This window comes from Erithacus rubecula (genome assembly GCF_903797595.1).
Source record: "Erithacus rubecula genome assembly, chromosome: 12".
In the NCBI taxonomy this organism is placed as follows: domain Eukaryota; kingdom Metazoa; phylum Chordata; class Aves; order Passeriformes; family Muscicapidae; genus Erithacus; species Erithacus rubecula.
In genome coordinates this window covers 3,825,113-3,846,272 of record NC_136664.1, presented here as the reverse complement: position 1 = coordinate 3,846,272, position 21,160 = coordinate 3,825,113, and the positions used below count along the sequence as shown (strand labels likewise).

Sequence of the window (21,160 nt, the reverse complement as noted above, 5' to 3'; positions counted from 1 at the left end):
TTTGGAGCCAGTCTCATAGCATGTGGCATATTAGGCACAATAAAGATGTTCATTTGGCAGCTGGAGCATGACTAGGAACATCAAAAGAGTCATAGATGCATCAGTAAATGAAGAACTCCACCTTGATATGAATATTAGATCACTGTTTTAATTGCCCATTGAATTCTTGTCAATGAGACATTCACTTGTCATGCCTGGTGCAGCATTACCAATGATTTATTTTGGGACTAGGGCTGAACTGTTGCTGTTATTCATTTTTTGCACTTTTGTAGCACCTTGAGCACCAAACAGACACAGGGTGAACAAGAACAGGGGAAATTTTGGGGTGTGTGGCCCCTCTCACCAGGCTGCCACTCACTCAACCTGTTCTAACACATGTGGGTAGTGGGAATAATATGAATTATCCATCTCAGGGCTTTTCTCACACCTCATCTGTGTGGCAAATGCATGAGCACCACAAACATCATCACACAGACCATATGTTATCATATGCAAGCAGCAGAGTGTTGGATACTCAGAGAGCACCTTTGCAGCTCAGGCTGACACCTTCCACAGCTGATATCCACAACTTCTGTCCCATTTCTTGCTACACTGCTTGGTTTTTGGGGGACCAAAGCAGTAATTAATTAATTAATCACACTTCATAGTTTTTACACAGAGATTTCTACACTGCTACAAAGCAGGATTTTTTCACCAGAGGATAAGAGCTAAAAATCATATTTCACTTATATTTAATGGGCCTTAGCAAAGTGCAGGTTTGGTTAAGAGATAGATGCAGTGCCATGGATGGGAGGCCTGAGGGAGCTGATGGAGCTGAAGCTGCTCAGAGCAGGGAGGGTCAGTGTGGTCAGTGCCAGCTCCTTAGGCTGTGTAGCTGCTCCTGGAGCTTGCTGCAGGCAACTCAAGCATGGTAAATTTGGGGTATTTGCACTGGCTCTCCCCCAGAAGCCACATGAATTTAAGGAAATATTCCCTGGGAGGGAATGAAATTCAGTCTGGGGTGATGTTCCCTGCTCAGCCCAGTCCAGGAGACAGGATCATCCTGATGAGGATTTTCCCAAATTTCCCAAGATTTGATCCCAAGCTCAAACTAGGGATTTTATCTAAGGCTCCAGTTCCCTTCAACTCTCTCAACAATTGATTTCATTTTCATCCCTGTTGGCCCTTAGGCCAAGTAATCTTCAGTGTTCTCTATCCCTGTGATCACCTCATCTCCTCCCACTCCTAATTTCTCCTACCTATCAGTACTTCTCAGAGCCTTTTCATTTCCTTTCCTTCTCCTTGCTATTAACCTCACCAAATACTCTTGTTTCTGTGGTGGGACTGGGAATTGAAAGCATCAGTGCTTTTGGATGAGATATGGTTAAAAAAAAAAAAAAACAACCAGTTTCCCACTTTCAAATAACTGCCTCTGCCCTTTTTGGGAGAAGTTGCAGGGTTTCATATAGAAATATTCCTTTTCTTGAGAGGGATTTTCAGGGTTTGGCTGGGTAATGCTACAGCTCTGAACAATGACATTTGGTTTTAAGAGATTCCTTTATTTAAGTCTTCTTTGGCTCTTACATTTTTAAAGTTTTTACTCCTGATATAATTTCTCAGAGGCCAATGTTAAATTTTTCCAATTGTAAGCCATTATTAGTAAATCAGCAGCAGTTTTTAATTATGAAAAAGCAGATATTGATTCAGAGAATCACAGACTGGCTTGGTTGGAAGTGACCCTGAGGGTCATGCAGTTCCAAACCCTCTGCAGTGGGAAGGGATGTCACCCATAGAAAAAGTTCCTAAACCTTGTTTCATTTTTTAAAAAATGTATTTGGTTGGGGTTTGTGGGTTTTTAGAGAATTAAAATATAAGGGAATTGGAATTCACAGATCTAAGCAGTATCTATAAAGTGGTTTGAAGAGAGAATTTCAACTTCCCATGTTTCTAGTGAGAGGAAAATATTGCTTTTTTTTTTTTTTTTTTGGTTAGTAGCTTTAGGAAATTGAAGTGAGTCTGTTAAAACACCTGTCATAAACCCAACATTAACTACAAAAGGTGATTTTTCACCAGGGAGGGCTTGCTCTGGGAGCCTCCCATCAAAATCCACCTGGGAGCAGCTCCCAGCCTTGGGGTGTGGGCACCAGCACACCCTGAGCACTCTGAAACTGCTCTGAGCTGCTGCTGCTCCCAAATTCAGTGATTTTCCCTCCTGGTTCTATTTCAGTACAAGATTTTGCAGGCAGGATCTGCCCCATGAGACCCCCAGGTGGGTTTGTCTGGAGAGACTGCAGTGTCTGAGGGGGAGAGAGGTTTTGTTTCTTTTTTATTTATAATCCCTCTTGCTTTCAGCAAAATTCAATGAAACAGAAATGAGCTGATGAAATTTTGGTTTTCTGTCCCACTGTGAATCCAAGGATAGTTCTCTTGCCCTAAAGTAAAGTGGAGGAAATGGGAGCAGCTTTTAGTTAAAAATGTGTAATTGAGCTCAAACTTTGTGCAGCAGCAGATCCTTCAGCTGCTGGGGGAGTTTTTTGCCAGAGAGAGGAAAATGTGTGTGTGAGTGTTTGGGCTCTTCTTGGGAAGAGGATTGTCTGGTGTGAATTCACAGGGTCAAGGCTTCACGGGTGGTTTTAATTTCATCTTGTTCTCAGCATCCACATCTATTTTAATTGGCAATTAAATTAATTTTCCTGAAGTCATTTCTGTTTGGCCAGTGATGGTAATTAGTAAGTGACCTCTGTCTTTATCTTTTCCATCTTTCTCCCCAGTTCTGCAGAGGTGGGGGAGTGAGAGGGTGGGAGGCTGGAGCAGCCCAAGGCCAACCCTCCACTCTTGCCTTGGTAAATAAGAGCCCCACATCTCTTTTTGTGCCTTATTCTGTTTGAATGCTAGAGATTCTGGCATTGTTTAATTTTTAATCCAAGCCATCTCATCAATATTCATCATGAAGTTGTAAATTTGGAACTAGGGATGGTTCTTTTTCTCCCTGGTGTTCTGCTTTGGGATGAAATCCCAGTGAATGCCCAACAGGAAGGATCTCCTTGAGGTCCTCTGTCTTCATGTTGGTCTGCCTGGAAAAAGACACAAAATTTGATTAAGAGGATTTCTGTGTAACTTCCCAGGAATGTTGAGTGGCCACCCACTATGAGACTATTCCTTGCTTTAGGACAGTTTACAAAATCAGGAAGAGTTTAGGGATTTGCCATGAGTTTATCTTCCCTTAAAAACAATAACCCAGTACAAGAAGTCTGTACAGTGAATTTAAACAATTATGCCAAGTGTTTTATTTTGTAGTAAAACTCCATTGTTGTTGATTTTATGTAGCTGGTATCACACTCTGTAGTTTTTTCTGAAATTGTAATGCAGTTTTTAAAGATCCAGTGAAAGTGAAATGTAAAATAAAAGCAGTGAGTGCATATAGGTAAGTGAGAATTCTGCAGCAGCAGTAACTCAAGGAGAAGGTAGGGAATACAAAACAGGTTGTCTGCAGCAAAACTTTTCACATGCAAATGTATTGTTCAGAGATGTCAAAACCTGAAACACTCATTTAGCAACTGCAAGTTTGTGGTGAAGATCTCTTACTCATATAGCTGGTAGTTAAATCACTAATATTTTATCCAGTATTTTGTGCAAAATGACTCAGAGAAGATATTTGAGACAAAGCCTCACATCCTTTTGCTTTAGGGACGTTTTCCTCTCTATGTCAGCTCTTTAAAATATGTTAAACTTTCCATGCAGAGTGTAACAGGATTATTGATGGCAACTCTTCCATTAACAGTTCTCACAATCCTTAGAAACAGTGCAGCTCCTGAACTGTGTGACAATCCTGGTAGTAAGAAATCTTATAGTCCTCTTTTTCAGTTTTATAAAACTTTTGCAGTAGCCTGGGGCTGAATATTCTGTAAACAGCCTGTGCTGAGCCTAAAGATATACTGAATATTTGAAAGCACTTTGCCACAGAAGAGCCTTTGGAGATGCTGGGCTGTGATGAGGCACAACAAGGACTCTCCTGCCACTGCTCAGGTTGTGGAACTGGAACTCCATTTGGTTGGAGTGATCACAAAAGGCTCATGTCCAAAGTGTTTTGTCTATCTGCTACCCAGTTACACTGGCCAAAGCCTCTTCACCTTTCTGAAAGTGCATATTCATAGATTTGTTTATAAGAGAGAGTCAGAAAAACACAGAATTCATTTGAAAGTTTTTTCCCTTTGGGAGACATTTCTTCCCAAATCTGTAGACAGTCTAATAACCTATAGATATATAAAGCTTGTGTGCCAAACTAGATACTTATAATGTGTTTTTTCCTTTTTTTCCTTTTTTTTTTTTTTTTTTCCTCCACCCCCAGTGAAATTCGATGACTGCAAGGGGAACAACAAATTGAACTTTGAAGTTTCTAACCCAGACTTTACAGTGGAACTGGATGGGAATTTGGTTGCACTCAAGAATGTTTCAGAAGTTGGCAGAGCCTTGTTTGTCCACGCACGGTCGGAGCACGCCGAGGACATGGCAGAAATCTTTATTCTTGAAGCAAATGAAAAACATGGGGCTTTAAAGGTAAGATAAATAGCAAAGATTAAAACAGCAACAACAAAAAAATGCCAAGGAGATGATGCTGCTAAATATTTACGTGTGTCACCTAGGATTGTAGGCAATTTTAATCTGTTAGCAGAGATCAAAATCAATCTTCAATGCAGATATTGCTGTAACATTTTAGCACTTGGTTTAATTTGTGATGCAGATTTCCTGAGTTTTGGAAGATGTATTACATCTTCAGGTGTGGATGCTAAACATTCATAAAGACTTTATTTAAATGAAAGAGCCCAAGTATTAAAATTGGCTGCTTCTTCCAGTGTATGTTGTGCCAGGTAATCACAGTTTGGCCACAAGTAAAAATGGAAAATCATAGTTTAAATGTGTAATTTAGAATTTACAGAACCTTCATGTTTTGCTCCAAGTCTAAGCACATGGGAATGAATTAATGTGTAATTTAAATTTTCATATTGGTCTGCTTATCTGGCATTGTAACGTGGTGAACTGCTTAAACATCTGCACACAAACAGCAGCACACATTCACACTCTGGCTCCATGCCCTGGTGATTTTTGTTCTGCTCTGTCCACTGAATGTTTTGTCCTTTCTTTCCCGTTCCTGAATTTTAGTGTAAAGCAAACCTCATCCTTTGGGGGATAAAGCAGTTGAGAAATTGATTGAATTGTTTACTTCACACCCCTGCAAGTAACAAAAGGAGATGTGAGATAGCCTTCACTTGTGTGTCCTGGCATTTAGGAGAGAGCAGGCAAGGTAGTGGCTCACAGGCAATTAAGCCTGGTACCTTTACAGAGCTATAATTTCACCCAAGTATAAAGAAACTTTGATAAAAATGACTGATCTACTGTCTGGATTTGGTATTTAGACATTCAATTGCCAGCATTCTCATTATATTCCCACAAATATATTAGTATAACTTAAATCTTCCATTATAAAAACAAATTATCTTGAGGAGAAAGGTTGAACAGCCTTCTGAAAGTCCATGGCTGAGGAAAGGTTTTGCTCTGCACTTTAAGCAGCACACGATGTGAATATGGATTGCCAGTGGGAGAGAAAGAACCAGAATGTGTAACTGCAGAGAGCTGATCAGAACTCTGAAATGGAATTTAATTTTATTTAAATATGATGCTGCTTCACAAAATTAAATTTTAACACAGTCATACTTGAGGGAGTCTCTTAGATGGAGGAGCTGTGAGTTTAGGACCACAGATTGCCAAATTCAGAGTAGCAAAGCTACACTTGCAGGAGCAAGCTGGGCACTTGGCTGTCCTGTGCCTCAGACTTGCTCCTTCTGCTGCCTTCACAAGAATGTTCAAATGGTTTTATTTTGAAATCTTAGGAGCAGTTTCAAAATGAGGATCATCATTCTCTGGTTAGAAGTTACTAAAACCACTGAGGAGTTTGTGACGTCTCTGACAGGAGGTCTGGAGTTAAATTTTGAGGGATTGGTTTATGTGTGAAGATCTGACTCTCTGAGAATCACATTCTGAAGATTTATTCTGGTTTTCTTAGAGAAGAAACCCTTCAATATCTGTGAGGAGAGATACTCTATGAAGCTACAATGTGAGGGAAATCTTGTCAGACATTCTATGGAAGTTGCAATCTAGGGAAAATCTTGTCAGATATTCTATGGAAGTTACAATTTAAGGGAAATCTTGTCAGATATTCTATGGAAGTTGCAATCTAGAGACAATCATGTCTCATGAGTAGGAGCCATGTGAATTTGCAGACTATGACAAGCTCTGCCAGCAACTTTTTCTCTTTATGTCCTGTTTGGGTTCTGGGGAGTGTCTCCTCAGAATGTTCCAGCAATATTAATTGATGCCTAGTGTTGAAATTTCTCCCCAAACTACATTTGAAAGCCAGGGCTGATTTGGCCCCACTCCTGGATTCTGTTCCAACCTCTTTGTTTAGCCTCAGAGATAAAAAGCCAGCCTGAATCAGGCATATTCTGCCACTTGCCAGCCTTTCCCCACAGGTGACAATATCACAGCATCGTCTCAACCTGCATTCATCACCTCTTTCTGCTTTTTGTTATTCAGCCCATCATCAGATGACTACCCATTTAATGTGGGATTTAGTGTCTGCAATGCCATTGTGAGTTACACGATGCCTTAGTGTGTCCTGGGAAATCCATCCAGTGAGAATCACCCCTTCTTCAAGGCAATATAAAAATCTCTGGGGCTGGCTGTCCTCTCTGGCCTCACCCAGTCTCCTGTGGCTGTTAAATCTGTATTTCTTCCCAATCTTTTAATCTATTTGCCTATTTCAAACACCACACAGACAGTGTTGTCTTTCTGTTTATTATACTTGAGGAGGATACAAAGACCACAGCGTCCTACCTAAAGTGATTTTATGATAAATTTGAACTTAATCCTGTACTTTTGCAGTCTAAATGTGTCAGCACGGAAACAGCAGAACTGCTCCATCTGTTTATGCAGGGAGCCTTGGCTAAGAAATGCTCAGATGGAACCTTAGTAATTCAGCATAATTCTGTGGGGTTAAGATGAGCACAAGCTGGAGCACTGCTTAGCATTCAGTACTTAGAGAACAGTACCTTGTCTAATTAGGGGATAAGTAGTTCTTAAGTATTTCCCCACTGCCAGCAACTGCCATTTCTTTTCTGAAAGCATGTAACCTACATCTGTGAAATCCCATTGTTAATGTTGCTAATTGCAGATTCCCAACATGTTTGGGAATGGCTCTCAACAATGATCTCTGATGTGCTGACTGGCAGTTGGAGCTAGGAACAGAGTGTAGCTCCTAAAACTTTCTGATTGCTACCAACCATACTTTGGATGAATATGGAAATTATTTAGAGGTGCAATCTGGAGTGTGCAGAAAAGCTTTTGGTATTCTGCTGGTGAAGGGGTGCAGTTTTTTCCTGCTAAAGATGGGGGATGAATCCAGCTGGCTCACCGATCTGTCCTATGTGATTAGATTAAATTAACTTCATGGCCAGAGTATAATCAGTGTCTGTTGGAATATCACTCACTATTTAATTGTTATTTGTATCTGAAGGGGCTGTTTTCCTCCTCTTCTGCCAGAAGAATAATAGATCTGCAGAGCCTGCAGCTTTCCATGGCTATAATGTGGGCAGAGGTGGTTCCTCAATCACGAGTGGCCACAGCTCTGATGACACAATTTCCTGCAGGAGCAGATACTGCACTGCTGCTTTTCCTGATGTCTGCATGCCCAACATACCTGAACCCCATCAGTCTCTACCTGCAGGTATTCATACATGCAGAATTCCATCAGATTCTGGATCAGATTCCAGATCAATCTCCAGCTGGAATTGCTTTCTGCAGCTTGCTGGGTGTTCTCCCTCCCTCCTGTGATTTTGGATAGATGTATTGGTCTCTGTCTGTCTTGATAGAGGGGAATATTCCCAAAAATCTTCTACCATTTCTGGGAGGCTTTTTAATGTGAGTGCACAGAAGAGCCTGTGGAAGGTGTTAATAGTTAACTCTTTAATAGCTGTGTGTCTGTAGAAACTCAGAGCCCGCTGCAATCAGTGCTCAGTGAAAAAAAGGAATCCCACATGCATTCCCCATGGAGCAGTGCTGGTGAGCAATGGAACATTCCCCATGGAGCAGTGTTGGGATGTGCCCTGCTCTGCCCAGCCTTTTCCTGATGCCCTCTCACATAGTCAGGACTGAAGTGCATGGAGATATTAAGAAAAAAGAGGCCTGGAAATGTTTTGATTCATCCAAGATTCCCTAAATGAACTTTGGATTCATTCTGAATATTTCAGAGAATTGCTAAGCCTCAAATCCCTAATGGAAAAATAAATCACTCATAAGCCCTAGTTGGGGAGAAAATGGCCAAGCCAATGACTGACAGCATTATCTTTTTTTCTTTTTTTAAAACTTGTGTCTTGTCCAATGCTTGATCCCTGTTTTGTTTTATGGGGAAAGTAGGACAACTGAAAGTTGGAAATTTCATTTCATCTGAACACTTGTCCAGACATTAGTGGATTTATGTATTTATTGTGAGGGTCAGGTTTTGTGGAAGGCAGAAAGCATAGCCAGGCTTTTGTAGAGCCTCATAATAAATGGTGAGTCACAAAAGGTGGCAAACTGGGACTTGAACTGTGTCCTCCAAGGCTAAATAAAATGGTGTCTGCTGGTCCTGCTCCCCCTCTGAAATCTAATGCTGGTTTTAATGAACATACCCTCAGTGTACTGGGAGCTAAAAAGGAAACCTTGGGACACAATCTGTCTCTGCCTCTCTGTGTTGGCAGCCTTTATTTTTTTTCCTTCCCCACAGCAAAGGGAGTTATTTAGAACTTATATTTGTTACAGACACAGGGTGAGGGGTGGAGGGGAGTGAGATATCAAGAGTCTGGCACCAAAGCAGATAAGAGGGCAAGCAGATACTCAGAAATTCCAGGCTGGTAGTAACTTCACTGCATGGTGCTTAGCAGTCTTCCATACAGAAGGATGAAATGATTAAATAGAAACTGTCAAGCCCTCAGGACATATTTCAGGCACTAGATAGAAAAGGAACAGGAGAAAGAAAAGAAGAGATAAGAGTGAGGAGCACACCCTGAGACAGCATGCTGTAGACAAAGTTTAAAGCCATCTCCAGCTCAGACTGAAGGAAATGAAGTTGCCCCAGTCCTGCTACTTTGTCCAGTGCCCTTTGTACCAGCCAGGGGCTGGGCAGAAGCTGCTGGGTTTTTTTCCCTTTGTCAAACCACTGCTTTTCCCAGCACCAGCACTCAGCTGTGTTTGTTACAGCAGTGGCAGAGGCTCAGCAGCCTGGCTGAAAACTTCCTTGCAGACCCCAATTCTCATTCCTACCCAGTCTCTGCCTGCATGGACACATTTTGTGCAAGCTGCTTTCTGCCTGTGCATGTTTCCTAAAGTATCAAAGAGAAATAATGAAACTAAGCTGCTTGGATTTAAACCTTAGCATTTCTTGTTTGTGTCTTGCTCTCTGCTTATCCCCACAGGATAGAGATTGCAAATATTATGGATATGAGATAAAAAGTGCCTAGAGCCTTAAATCCTACATGTATGGCTTTCTGCCTTAGAACAGATGATAACAGATCAATAATCTTATTATGAATCAGGATTCTCTCACAGCAGAAAATATTCAGGCAAGGAAGTGTGAATAGTTGAGTTTAGTCATCTGGCAATTCAATAAGTTATTTGGAAAATAAGATCAAGAATCAGCCTCTCTGATGTAGCAATCGTTCCCATTAATGTATATTAGCATTTTTCTGTTTAGAATAGAATTCCAAATAGGCTGAAAATGACTGTGCAGAGGTATGGAGATGGACTCCCATATGAGATATTGACAAACAGGCTTGAAGAGTTCCATGTTATTAGATTTTTGCATATAGCAGTTGCTGCAAAAATGGATGTACTGCATAAATAAAATACCATGTTTTGCATTTAATTTTAGGGCACAAAATAGAATAAGTCACAGGGGGTGCATCAATACCTATCATACATTTGAGTTATTATACTGATCAAAACTGTGTATGGAATATGATTTCCAGAAAAGCTGAGGCGATCTCTTGCCTTCAGATATGAAAGTGTCCTTCAGGCATTTGAAGAAGGATTTTCTTAAAGATCAAACCACAAAAATAAGTCATTTTCTCACTATTGTGTTCAGTTTGACAGAAAGTTTAACATATTAACATTCTCCCAGCCATTAAGTTATTAAGTTGTTATCACTCCTGTTACTTTTGTTATCACACTGCAAACACATATTGACTTGGAATTCATGCATAAAAAGCTGGGGTAAAAGTGATCTTAGAATTTAATACCTGTCTATTGGTGGCTTTTTCATAAATGACTTTTCTGTGCTATAATCACCATTGAATAGATGCTATTTTTTCTCTTTTAAAGTCTGCAATGCTACATTTAGGATTTCACAGAACACATCACAATGTCAATGAAAGCAAGAGCTTGTTCTCATCAGTGGGTCATTCTGTAATGTCATTTAGCTGCCTTTTAAACTATATTTTTATAAAAATCCTCTGTGCAGACCACTTGCTGTTGCAGAAACAACAAAGAGCTCCTTTTATATCAGGAATCTCCTTAACCTCTCTTTTCCCACAGTAATACCAGTCACCTATTTTCCCTTTTTATCCCTCAGCCTGATGCAGAATGCTGCAATGATCAGATTCCTGAGGGTTTTAGCTCAAGCTAAAGGAGCTGTGCCTGGCAGGGTTGTGTGGCTGTGGCTCCCCTGCCCCTTTGCTGGGCAGTTTTTGGGTGTCCCTTCAGCCTCACCCAGAGCATCTCTGATTTGATGGACACCCACACCTCCCTTTAGCTCAGCTCTGCATCCTCCCCTCACCTCCTTTTCCAGGCTTGTGCTTCCTCAGGCCTGCACTGCATTCACCCCTCCCCAGCACCAAGGAAATGCAGGTTTCATATACACTGGCTTTGGAGTTTGCTCTGACAAAGACCCATTTATCTGAGAATTATTACGGTGCCAAGAGATGTGGCAGTTGCCATAGCAACAATTACATATTGTGTTGAATACCAGAGTAAATGCTATAAAGAACAGGAGCCACTGGTGGCTTTCATTAATTTAATGTTCCTTTTTTTTTTTGAGCAAAGTGTGACTCGTAAGTTTATTCACTGTGTGTGTAAGTGCTTAGATCAAATGTGTGGGCTCCCTTCCCTCCTCTTTCCCTCAGTGTGCAACTTCAGCATGTAAATGAGAAGTACTCGGTTATTTAAGGAGAGAAAAATGGTCTCACAGACTGGAAACATGAATAATTGCCTGTGAGACAAGAAGGTGTTAATCTGAGTGTTCAGAGCCTTTCTCTGTGAGTAATCCACATTCAGATTCCATGTGAGCCAGGGATGTTTTTACCCAGGACAAGGGACTTTGTGCTCTTCAGCAGCAAGCAGAGCTAAGAATTGGATGAGTTTAGCAGTGATTCTAAGGTGAAATTAGATTATTTTTGAGGCAAATGCAAATCTTGTTAATGATTTCAAATTATTTATAGACTAATGTGAAATGACAGGCAAAATTCTTTGTAATGAATGTATTTTATTAAAAACCAGTTGCAAACAGAATTATTTTCAGCCCTGAGCTGCTTTTAGGCTGCTCAGCTGGTTCTCCCTGCTGCAACAGGTACCATTTCACTATGGCTTGATGTACCTCTGGTGGAAACCTCAGCTTTTTGTGGGAACCCAGAACCAGATGCAGTTCTAGAATGCACCAATTTTACTGTCTTTTAAAATACACTGAGGTGTTATTGTCCATCCATAAGACCTCATGGCAAATCTTTCACAAACCTCAATGAGAGCAGTTACTCAAGGATTGCTAAAGTCTTGTGTTTGAGCTAAACTTTATTCTGGCACATAGTGCCAAGAAAATACCTATTTACTTCTTGTGACCAAAAAAGTTTTATGAGACTTTGAGTGGTGGATTAGTTATCTGAAGATATTTTGAATTTAATTAGTTTCTCTATATGATCTGCTACATTAACTGTCCTTTACCCATAAAAAGAAAGAATCCACTAAATGTTGTAGATGAATGATAAGCCATCATGTATTGGCATATAATTATTTTTTCAAGTATTTATTGTTCAGCCTAGAAGTATTCTGGAATAGATAAAACTGTGCCAATCCTATGCTTTAATCTTCAGAGATTTATGGAGTTCTGTGGAAACTTGTGCCAGAGGTGTGGGGAACATTTAAAGAAACCCTTTGTGAAAGGTTTAAATTTAAAATTCATGTAGTAAATGAGGATATAAGTAAGAAAGCAAGAGGCTAAGCATGATTTAGTAGAACATTAGGCAAGATGATAAAGGATAAGTATGTCTCTTAGGATATGTAATATCTTTCATTTATAAAGTGGCTTTCATCCTGTAAGATCCTCCAAGTGCAACTATTAAGTACATGGGGACAGAATGTGTGTGTGCCTGTCTTAATGCAAACATCTCTAAAAAGAGGCAGTTGCATAGATACCTTTATTTTTGATATTTGTTTCATAATACTTTTTCACATCAGGATAGGAACAGAGTCTTCTTAAACAAGGGATTAGGGAAAAGGAGCTGGTGATTATGATACAATATCAGAATTGCCATGACAGTCCTCAAATCCATCGTGAAAAAGAGAAGTTACAGAAACCAGAAGAACATGTGAGACTTAGAGAACTGCCCTAGATCCACCTGGAGAGATCTCAGATTTATTAAGGAAAAGAGACAATTCCAAGAGGAAATCAAACTGTGCCCAGAACTAAGTTTGAGGTTTTTGATTTTTTTTTTTTTTTTTTGTGAGAGACACAAAATATTGCTGGTGTTTTCTCACTCTCAGTTTCTCCCTCAGCTTCCAGAAGCAGCATGGATTTGAGAGAGCCATGATAGGAGAAATTATTCACAAGAATAGATGATTCCCTGAGTAAGAGTTTAGTAATTTCTTTCAATTTGGCACATCAATAAGAACCCCTAATTATTGCCACCATGTCTCCATGCTGATTTTCACAATCCTAAAGGAACATTTATTATGATTATTACAGTAACACCTATCTCAGCACACATCTTAAACATTCAATGGAGCATCACAGGATAAAAATCTGTTTGTTCTCCCCCAAGAATTGATTCTGCCGTTGCAAGGGTAGATGGCTCCTTTTGGACCTAAAATTCCTTATTTGTTGATCATTACAACTTTGATGCTTTTATGATCATTTCTTTGCATCTTATTTTGCAGCTAGTTTTTTTTTTTTTTTTTTTTTTTTTTTTTTTTAAGTACCTAGAATAACTTGGCAACTTGAAGAATGACAGTGTTAAAGCTTAGAGCAATTTGGTGTCTTCATAATAAACAACTCTGCTAATGCTTGCAGTAATCTTGGAGTTATTAATCATCCATCCCCTCACTTACTTCACCACCAAATCAAACAGAATAACCTTTGCATTAAGCAGTTGATCCATCTGAGAAAAAAAAATAGTTTACCACTTGTTTTATACAATTTCTCGCTGAGAGGGCACTTGGGGTTGTGATTGCAGAGGAAGAAAATGAAAATTCTTAACTCCATTTAAAATCTCTCCAGTGGTAATGCAGAACTCCTGAATATTTGATGTGGCCAGGTAATGCCAAGGGAGTGTGGAGGGACTGGTTTGTTTTGTCTCAAAAAGGGTCAAATGTGTGACATGACCTGTGTATTTATAAATGGAAGCTTGGAGTCTTATTTGTGTCTGTGTGGATTTCAGATTAGATTCACCTTCTATGAATATAAATGTATAAATGTATAAAATGGCCAGATTTTATGGAGCTTTAAGGACTCTGCTAATAAGGAACATCACAGACTTCAGCATTTTCATTCTCTCTTGATGGACAAATCTTTTCAGAACTACTAGAACAAGTGTGCAAAATATATCCATCAGATGAAGGTTTACAGTTGGCAGATTATTGATTATAATCTATGTGCTATTAAAACCATAAAAATCCAATTTATTGTTCTTTAATTCTCCTAGAACCCATCTGATGCTGTGTGTTAAATTACTGCATGTTTGCTGGGCTTTTATTACAGTATTGAACACTGTTGTACTGTATAAAGATTAATCCTCTAATCACCAGGGAGAAGGTGATAGTATAATTTTTTTTTTATTTAAATCTGGAAGACCAAACCAAACTTTCATTCTCAGATGCTGGCACAGAATTTTTTTGTCCAGGGATTTCAAGGGTGTGATTCCATGAAAACTGGGAGATGATGAAGGCTTTACACCTGCACTGATATACTGCACTGGTATTACCTGAGTTTTTGACCAACACAAAAAAAAAGACTAGCAAGAATTTAGTTTGTGTTTGAGCTCTACTAATGCAGCTTAAAAGGCTGTATCAAAATTGCAGAAGGCTCCAGCAGTGTGGTGATAAGACAACAAGTCACCTCAGGGTGATCTCAAGGGCTCTCCAGAGCCAGATCATTGTGATTTGGATATTGTCAAACCCAAGGACAAAAAAAAAATCCAATAAATACAAAATTCCTGATTGACTGACAAATACTATGCATTGCAGTTTCTTCTCTGCACAGAGAGAATGTTCTCATATCTGCCACTTTTCCCTTTTCCCTGAAGATGAAATAAAAAGTCAGCTGCTTCTTTCTGCTGGATAAGAGACTCAGGTTTGCTGAAAGACTGTGCTGGTGACAAAACCCCAGGTGGGAGGGCCCAGGTTACTCAGCAATGTTCTCCAGCCTGGCAGCAGCTGAAACAAGAATATTCACACTAAATCTGTTCTTATTGCTGCTCTTGCTTCAAGCTCTCAGCTCATGATGTTTATTACACTAATATTCTGAGTTCACATTAATCCTGCCAGTCCTTTGCAGAAGAATGACTTGCTAGAAATAACATGCTTAGATTGAATTTCTGGTTTAGGAGATGAGACTGTTGACTGAGGTAGTACCAAAACAAATGTCATGATTTGAAATTCAGTTCTGTCATTGATTATATCAAAGCCTGAGCATCCAAACTGAGAGGTTCATTGGAACTGCTCACGTGTATTTTGTTTCCAGCTGTGTATGTAGAAAAATCAATGATGTATCAATGGGGAATATCTTGCAGGAGGGACTTCAACACACGTTCTGTTCAGTCCTAACATTACAGTTTTGTGTTGAGAAACATAATAGTGATATAGGATTGTACATATGTATAGGCTGGAACAAAAATTAGGAACAATATGTGACAATTTTTCAACAAAGTTATATTCCTGCATGACTTAAACCTTAAAATTGATACAGTGGGATGGTCTATTAACATTTTTTCAATAACAGCTGCAATTTGGTATTAAAACAAAATTGTTTGTCCCTGTTTTGGTTTTCAGTGGAGGTGAATTGTTTTAAACAACAGGTCAGGGGAAAACTGACAGCTCTCCTGTGGATAGTTCACACTCTGAAGCTGGTTTTGTCATTAAAGCCAGAATTGACCCTCAAATCAGGAATTCAGGCAGAGTTAAGGGCAGGGAGTTGTTAAAACTCCATTTTAGATTTAAAGTAGAAGCTGGGGAAGATCTGGCTCTGAGTTTGGCTGCATCTACAACACAAACTCATCACTGACAAAGCTACACGAGGGTGTGAGCAAGGCTTGGAGCTTTAAGCTACAGGGTTGATTTTAGGCCTGATTATTCACAAAACCATGTAATTAATCTGTCATAGGAATACACACCAAATGCAATCCCCATTAAGTCAACAGGAGTCATTCCACTGGCTTTAATGAGCTTTGAATCCACTCATAAATCTGCTGTGAGGAGTGTCCAAATCAAAATTTATCTGGGGGTGACCTTGATGTTAATTGTTAGTGCTTCCATGTTGTTTAATTGCCAGGAAAGCTGAATGCATTAGTGGGATTTTCATATGGTATGGTCCTTTCTATTGGATACTATTAGCATCAAGTTGATATATGTAATATTAATTGTGCATAATGTTAGTGGGTAGCCACAGTCTGCCAGTTATATCTTGTGTCTGTGAAACAGGAGGAAAAAAAAACCCTCTTCAGTTATTTTTAATGTCACTTCTGCCTTCAGCTGAATCCCTGCAAAATTAATGTTTTTTTGATCAAGCAGCTCTTCAGAGGATCTCAGAAGTTTTGCATTTATTCAGTGGCTTTTAATCCCAGATTTTGTGTACTGACTGTAATTACTTTAGAATTATATCTCAAATTTGTAAATAACATAAAGGAGGTTCTGTTCAGTCCTATGATGTTTATTAAATTTAACATATGCCAGAAAAGTTCAATCATCTGCATCCCAAATGGAAATGTTTCCTTCTTTAACATGTCATATCTAATTCAATTAGAGGAAAAACATGGGGAATATATTAGAAGTACAAAAGGGAAAGGGTTCCTGTAATTTTTTGACTACTACATAGAAAAGTAGATGGTTTACTTGAGGGACATAATTACTGTAGCTTCTAGTGGTATAAAAATATGGGAGAGTTATAGTTGGAGGACTGGGGTGGAGAAATTAGTGGTTTTGTTTAATGGCTTTCCAAATTCCTTGTCAGTGCTGGTAATTATTGTGTCTTTTCTTTTTGTTGGCACTCAATGCATTAGGCTGCACTTAGGATCATTTTATTAATGGAAAATATGTTTCTGAACAATTGTGAATTAGATAAGTGGCTTGATTAAAACTCATTCTTTAAAACTATAAAATGAGAAAATAACATGAATTAACCTTGAGTCTAGACAGTGGGAAGATAAGACTTTGGTTACCAGAGAGGGTGTGTGCTTAGGAGGATGAAGGGAGAGAAAAACCTCCTGCACTGGCATTTCTTCATTTCACTGCAGCATTGAAGCTCTGAGAAAGATTATTAGCAAATACATGCAGGAAATACAGCAAAGGGATTTCAGAAGAAAACACAACTGGGCAGAAGGAGAAAGTGTTACTGCTGGCAATCTTCACTTAGACACCTCTCTGTATCCAACCCCTGCAGAAAATGGAGTTATTCAAAAGGAAATTAAAGGTGGGGTGGTTGAGTGCAGGGTGATGAGAGCCTTTGCCCTTTGCTGCTGGAGACTCAGCAATTCAGAGATTGGGGCTGTTCCACTGCTTGGTTGAACTTTATTCCATCTGCTCCAGGTGGGCTCAGCTCCAGGTGCATCTCCAGGTGCTGCTGCCTGGCTTGGCTTCTCCCCAGGAAGGGAATAAGGAATTCTACTCATACCAAACATACCCAAGCAGATCTTTGCTTTTACCTTGTGCTCATCTCCAACAAATTTCCTCTGATCTTTGGCACCCCGTTAGCATCATTATTATCTAGTCCAAGGAGACTAATTTGTAATTTTCTGATAACAGATTTATATGTGTGAAGTGTATTTTTCCAAAATATCAGTGGAACTGTGATGGAATGCTGAGTTCTGTGGGACTCATTTAAGCAGATGTCTCTCTCTCTAGATATATGTGAATGTGCTACATGGATTTTGTCTCAACTAATAAGCTTGAATTATACATTCCTAAATGCTTCTTCCATTTATCAAGCTTAATGTTGTTTAAAAAATCCTAAAAACAAACAAACAAAAAGTTTAGAAGATTTTCTCTTAACTTTCCCCATGCTGTAACTTTTACCATGGGATGACAAGTCCCTTAATTCACTCTAATAATTGTCTTATAAAAATCGCACACTGAGCATGTTTTTCCAGCAGAAATTTTCATTTTGATTCTCCATGTTTCATATCTGACACTGCTCTCAATGAGAACGTGGCTTAACAGTTGATATTGATTTACATGTCATTTTTTCATTTCACTTTCCTATTCAAAAGGAATCAGTGCTGACAAGTTAATGAGCTCTAGCTACAAATACAGAGATAAGCCACAGGATAGGTTTAGTACCTGCCTTGTTCTAATTACCAAAGGTTTTCTTTAGGTGGCTGTTTCATGTTCACTACAGGGAGACTGGAATAAAGTGACTGTCAACAAAGCAGCCACTTGGGAAAGTGACATAATAGAAGGTTATTTATAGAACTTTTAAACAAGTCTACATCAATTTATCCCAGTATTTTTTGGTCTTTAATATTTGCAGGTGGAATACCAATTAGAATGAAAGTTCACTGAGTCCTAGAGCTCAATGTTGAATGAAGATTAATAAAACTGCTACTTTATATCATCTATTTTTAAGTTAACTTTTCTGTACAAATTAATGGCTTTGGACAGTGGCAATAGAGATCAGGATTGTAGAACCAACTCTCAGAATATTTTTCCCAGAACTTCTTTTGCATCTTTTGCTCCTGATTTCTATTAATATACCTGGTATCTAAGAAGTTATTCCAAGTGGTTTTTTGGTGTTGTTTTACACGTCTAAACTGGTGAATGTGATTGAATTGATATTTTGGCTGGCATGTCCTGCTGCTGGGAGATAGGAGCTGGTCAAATCTTGTTCAGAAATAAAACCCTATTTTGTAGCCTTAAGGATAGATTTCTTCTGTCCATACAACTTGAAGCTGCTTCCATAAGTGCTGTAAAACTGTAAAATTGAGTTTTACATTGAGACCAACCTGCAGTTTGAACAACTCAAGTACCTTTGGTGCTTTGGAGGAGGAGCAGACTGTGGTTCTGCTCTGTGGTGTAAATTTACTAGAAGGTAATTCTCCCCCACCTGGGAATTTTCTATCAGGCAATTCCTTCACTGCCAGCAGTGGTAGAGATAATTAATCTGACCAGGGAATTTGGCCACTCAAGTCACTTGTGGACTTTTGGAATTAAAGACTCTCTGAATGTTTGCATGACTAACAAGCCATGCAGAAGTGGAGTGACAGAAGAGAGAGAAGCTGTGGATTTTCAGTGCCTTGGGCAGGAATGGTGACTATAAAAGGCAGGGAACAGGGTGTTCCACACTGTGCACCAAGGGCTCTCCTCTGGCAGCAGCAGGGTGGGGAGGCTGTGGCATCCTGCCCTGGATTCTGCTGCACGCCCTGCCCACGTTGCTCTGGCAATGGGAATAAACTCCTGTCCCTGGGGAACACACTGATGATGTTTGGCCAGTCAGAGCAGTGGCAGAAACACAAGTTTAAGTTGTATTTAAAGAGCTGTGCCTGCACAGGCTGAGACACCAGCTCTGCCTCGCTGATGTCACAGAATATCCTGAATTGGAAGGGACACACTGGGATCCAAGTCCAGCTGCTGGCCCTGCACAGGACACCCCAACAATCCCCCTGTGCTGGGAGCCTGGTCCCAACACTTCCCCAACTCTGAGCATGATGCTGATGGTTTCTTGGCTTCCAAGGGCTCTGAATCTGCAGGAGGAGGGAAATAGATGTGCCGCAGAAAAAGTAACTTTTCCTCTCTCTCCTACCCCAAACAGAGCACAAAACTCAGCTAAGGAGAGACAGCAGCAGTAATGTTGTTTATTAAAGATGAGAGGATGAGAGGTTGAAATGGGTATTTTTCAGATCTTTCCCCAAAATTATTATTCAGCTCTTGCATGGGGATAAGTCTGATGAAGGATTTGTTTCTTTGTCATTTTGGTATCATTCATGTTTTCCAAACAGGAGAGAAATGTGAAATGACAAAAAGATTGTTGTTTATTCCAAGATTAAAGTTTCAAAAGCTTAAGATTTGAACTTTACTTAAATCTTTTGAAGATGTTTGAAAAGCTGTTATGCAATCATATTTTTCATTTCATCTACAATTGGAAACAATGCTATCAACATAGCAAAAAAAGTATTGGTTTTATCTGTATTGCAAGGGTAAATATCTCCCAAGACTTCCAACCAAAATTTGCAGTCTCAAGAATTTTGTGATTATTCAGGATAAGCTTCAGACAAGTCTATGAAATCCCAGCTATTTGTTTGCTGCAAATGCAGATCCCTTGTGGAAGTGCAGCTGTGCCTGACATGAGCAGAGAGTTCACTTAAAGTCTTTGTTGTTTCTTCAGGTGATGAGAGTTTCAGTGAATTTCTTGTATTTTTAAAGAAAATTTAAATATCACCTCAAGGAGCTGGAGATAGATGGGGACAGAGCTGTCAGAATTAAAAATGAGCAACAGGAAGAAATTTTGTTTGCATAAATTTTCTCAGAGAGAAATTGGGAAGATGTGTAAGGAACAGAGCAGAAGAGAAGTGTATGATCATAATGAGACAAAAGTTGTGATACACAGAAGGGGTCATGAACAGCCCTAAAATTAAAAATAAAAGAAGGAGAGAGGAGAGGAGGGCAGAAGTAGCAGGATGAAAAATCAGAGCTCAGGAAAAAAGTAAAGAAAATACTGTGTTATTAAAAATACTCTATCAATTCTCACAGGTTTCCTCAAATTGTTCATGCCCCCTCCCTCTGCTTTATTTTCTCTTTGCAGCCTGTAGCATGAGTCTCATAAAACTTCACTAAGATTATAATGCAATACCTTGGCACCAATCTCTCTTGTTTATGTGTCCATTAGTTCAAAGCCACAGACAGGCAATTTATTGGGTATGAAAAATGTCACCTATGGCACCCTCATTTGCATCTGAAAATTGATTTTTGTCACACTGGGATTTTAGGACAACCTTTTTTGGCAGCCAACATTGCCACAAAGCATAATAAAAATAATTATGTGACCACAAAAGCAGGTGAGGTTCACTGTAAGTTTTAAGTCTCTAAGGAATTGCAGTTGGCAAGGCATTATTGATGAGCTTGTGATCCTTCTTGGTGATTAAATATTGACACCTAAACTTTAAACATTACTTATGATTGCCAGCAAAGTGGATAACAACATAATGGGATTGATAATGTTTGCTCAAACATTCCAGCATGATAGCTGAATATTAGTGATGTCACTTGAACAGTTGAACTATTAATTAAGATTTTTTTAAAGGTGGTAATTACTGGAATACTTTTTAAGGAAGCATTGCTAAACATCTTTTGAGGCTCAGTTAAAACTTTGCAATTTTGCATCTGCTAAGTCAATTCATTAATTCATTTTCTACTTTCTGATGTGTTTGTCTCTTGGAGTTTGTCAAGTTTTGTCTCTCACTGATGTGAGGGTTAATGCACATGGGAAGGTGTCATTTTCCATTGTGATACTGAAAAATTCTATTAATTATCAGTGTTAACTTGTTCAAACACTTTCATATGTTATTTTGGCAAAACAATTCCCCAGGGTGAGATATATTTATATAACAAATTCCTCTAAAGCTGAATCAACCATAAATGGATTATGCAAACTTTGTTTCCTTTCTTGTAGATAAATTGTTTT

General features: G+C 39.2%; 1 protein-coding gene across 3 annotated transcripts in view; it reads left to right on the top strand.

Moving 5' to 3' along the window:
- The window catches only part of CDH13 (cadherin 13), a gene marked incomplete at its 3' end in the record, with an annotated part of 419,157 nt that overhangs the window by 145,130 nt on the left and 252,867 nt on the right, over nt 1-21,160 (top strand). For all 3 annotated transcript variants that reach the window (XM_079316432.1, XM_079316433.1, XM_079316431.1), the window contains one exon: nt 4,328-4,536. In XM_079316432.1, coding sequence (XP_079172558.1) covers nt 4,328-4,536 — 209 coding nt within the window. The remainder of the gene's footprint in view (nt 1-4,327; nt 4,537-21,160) is intronic.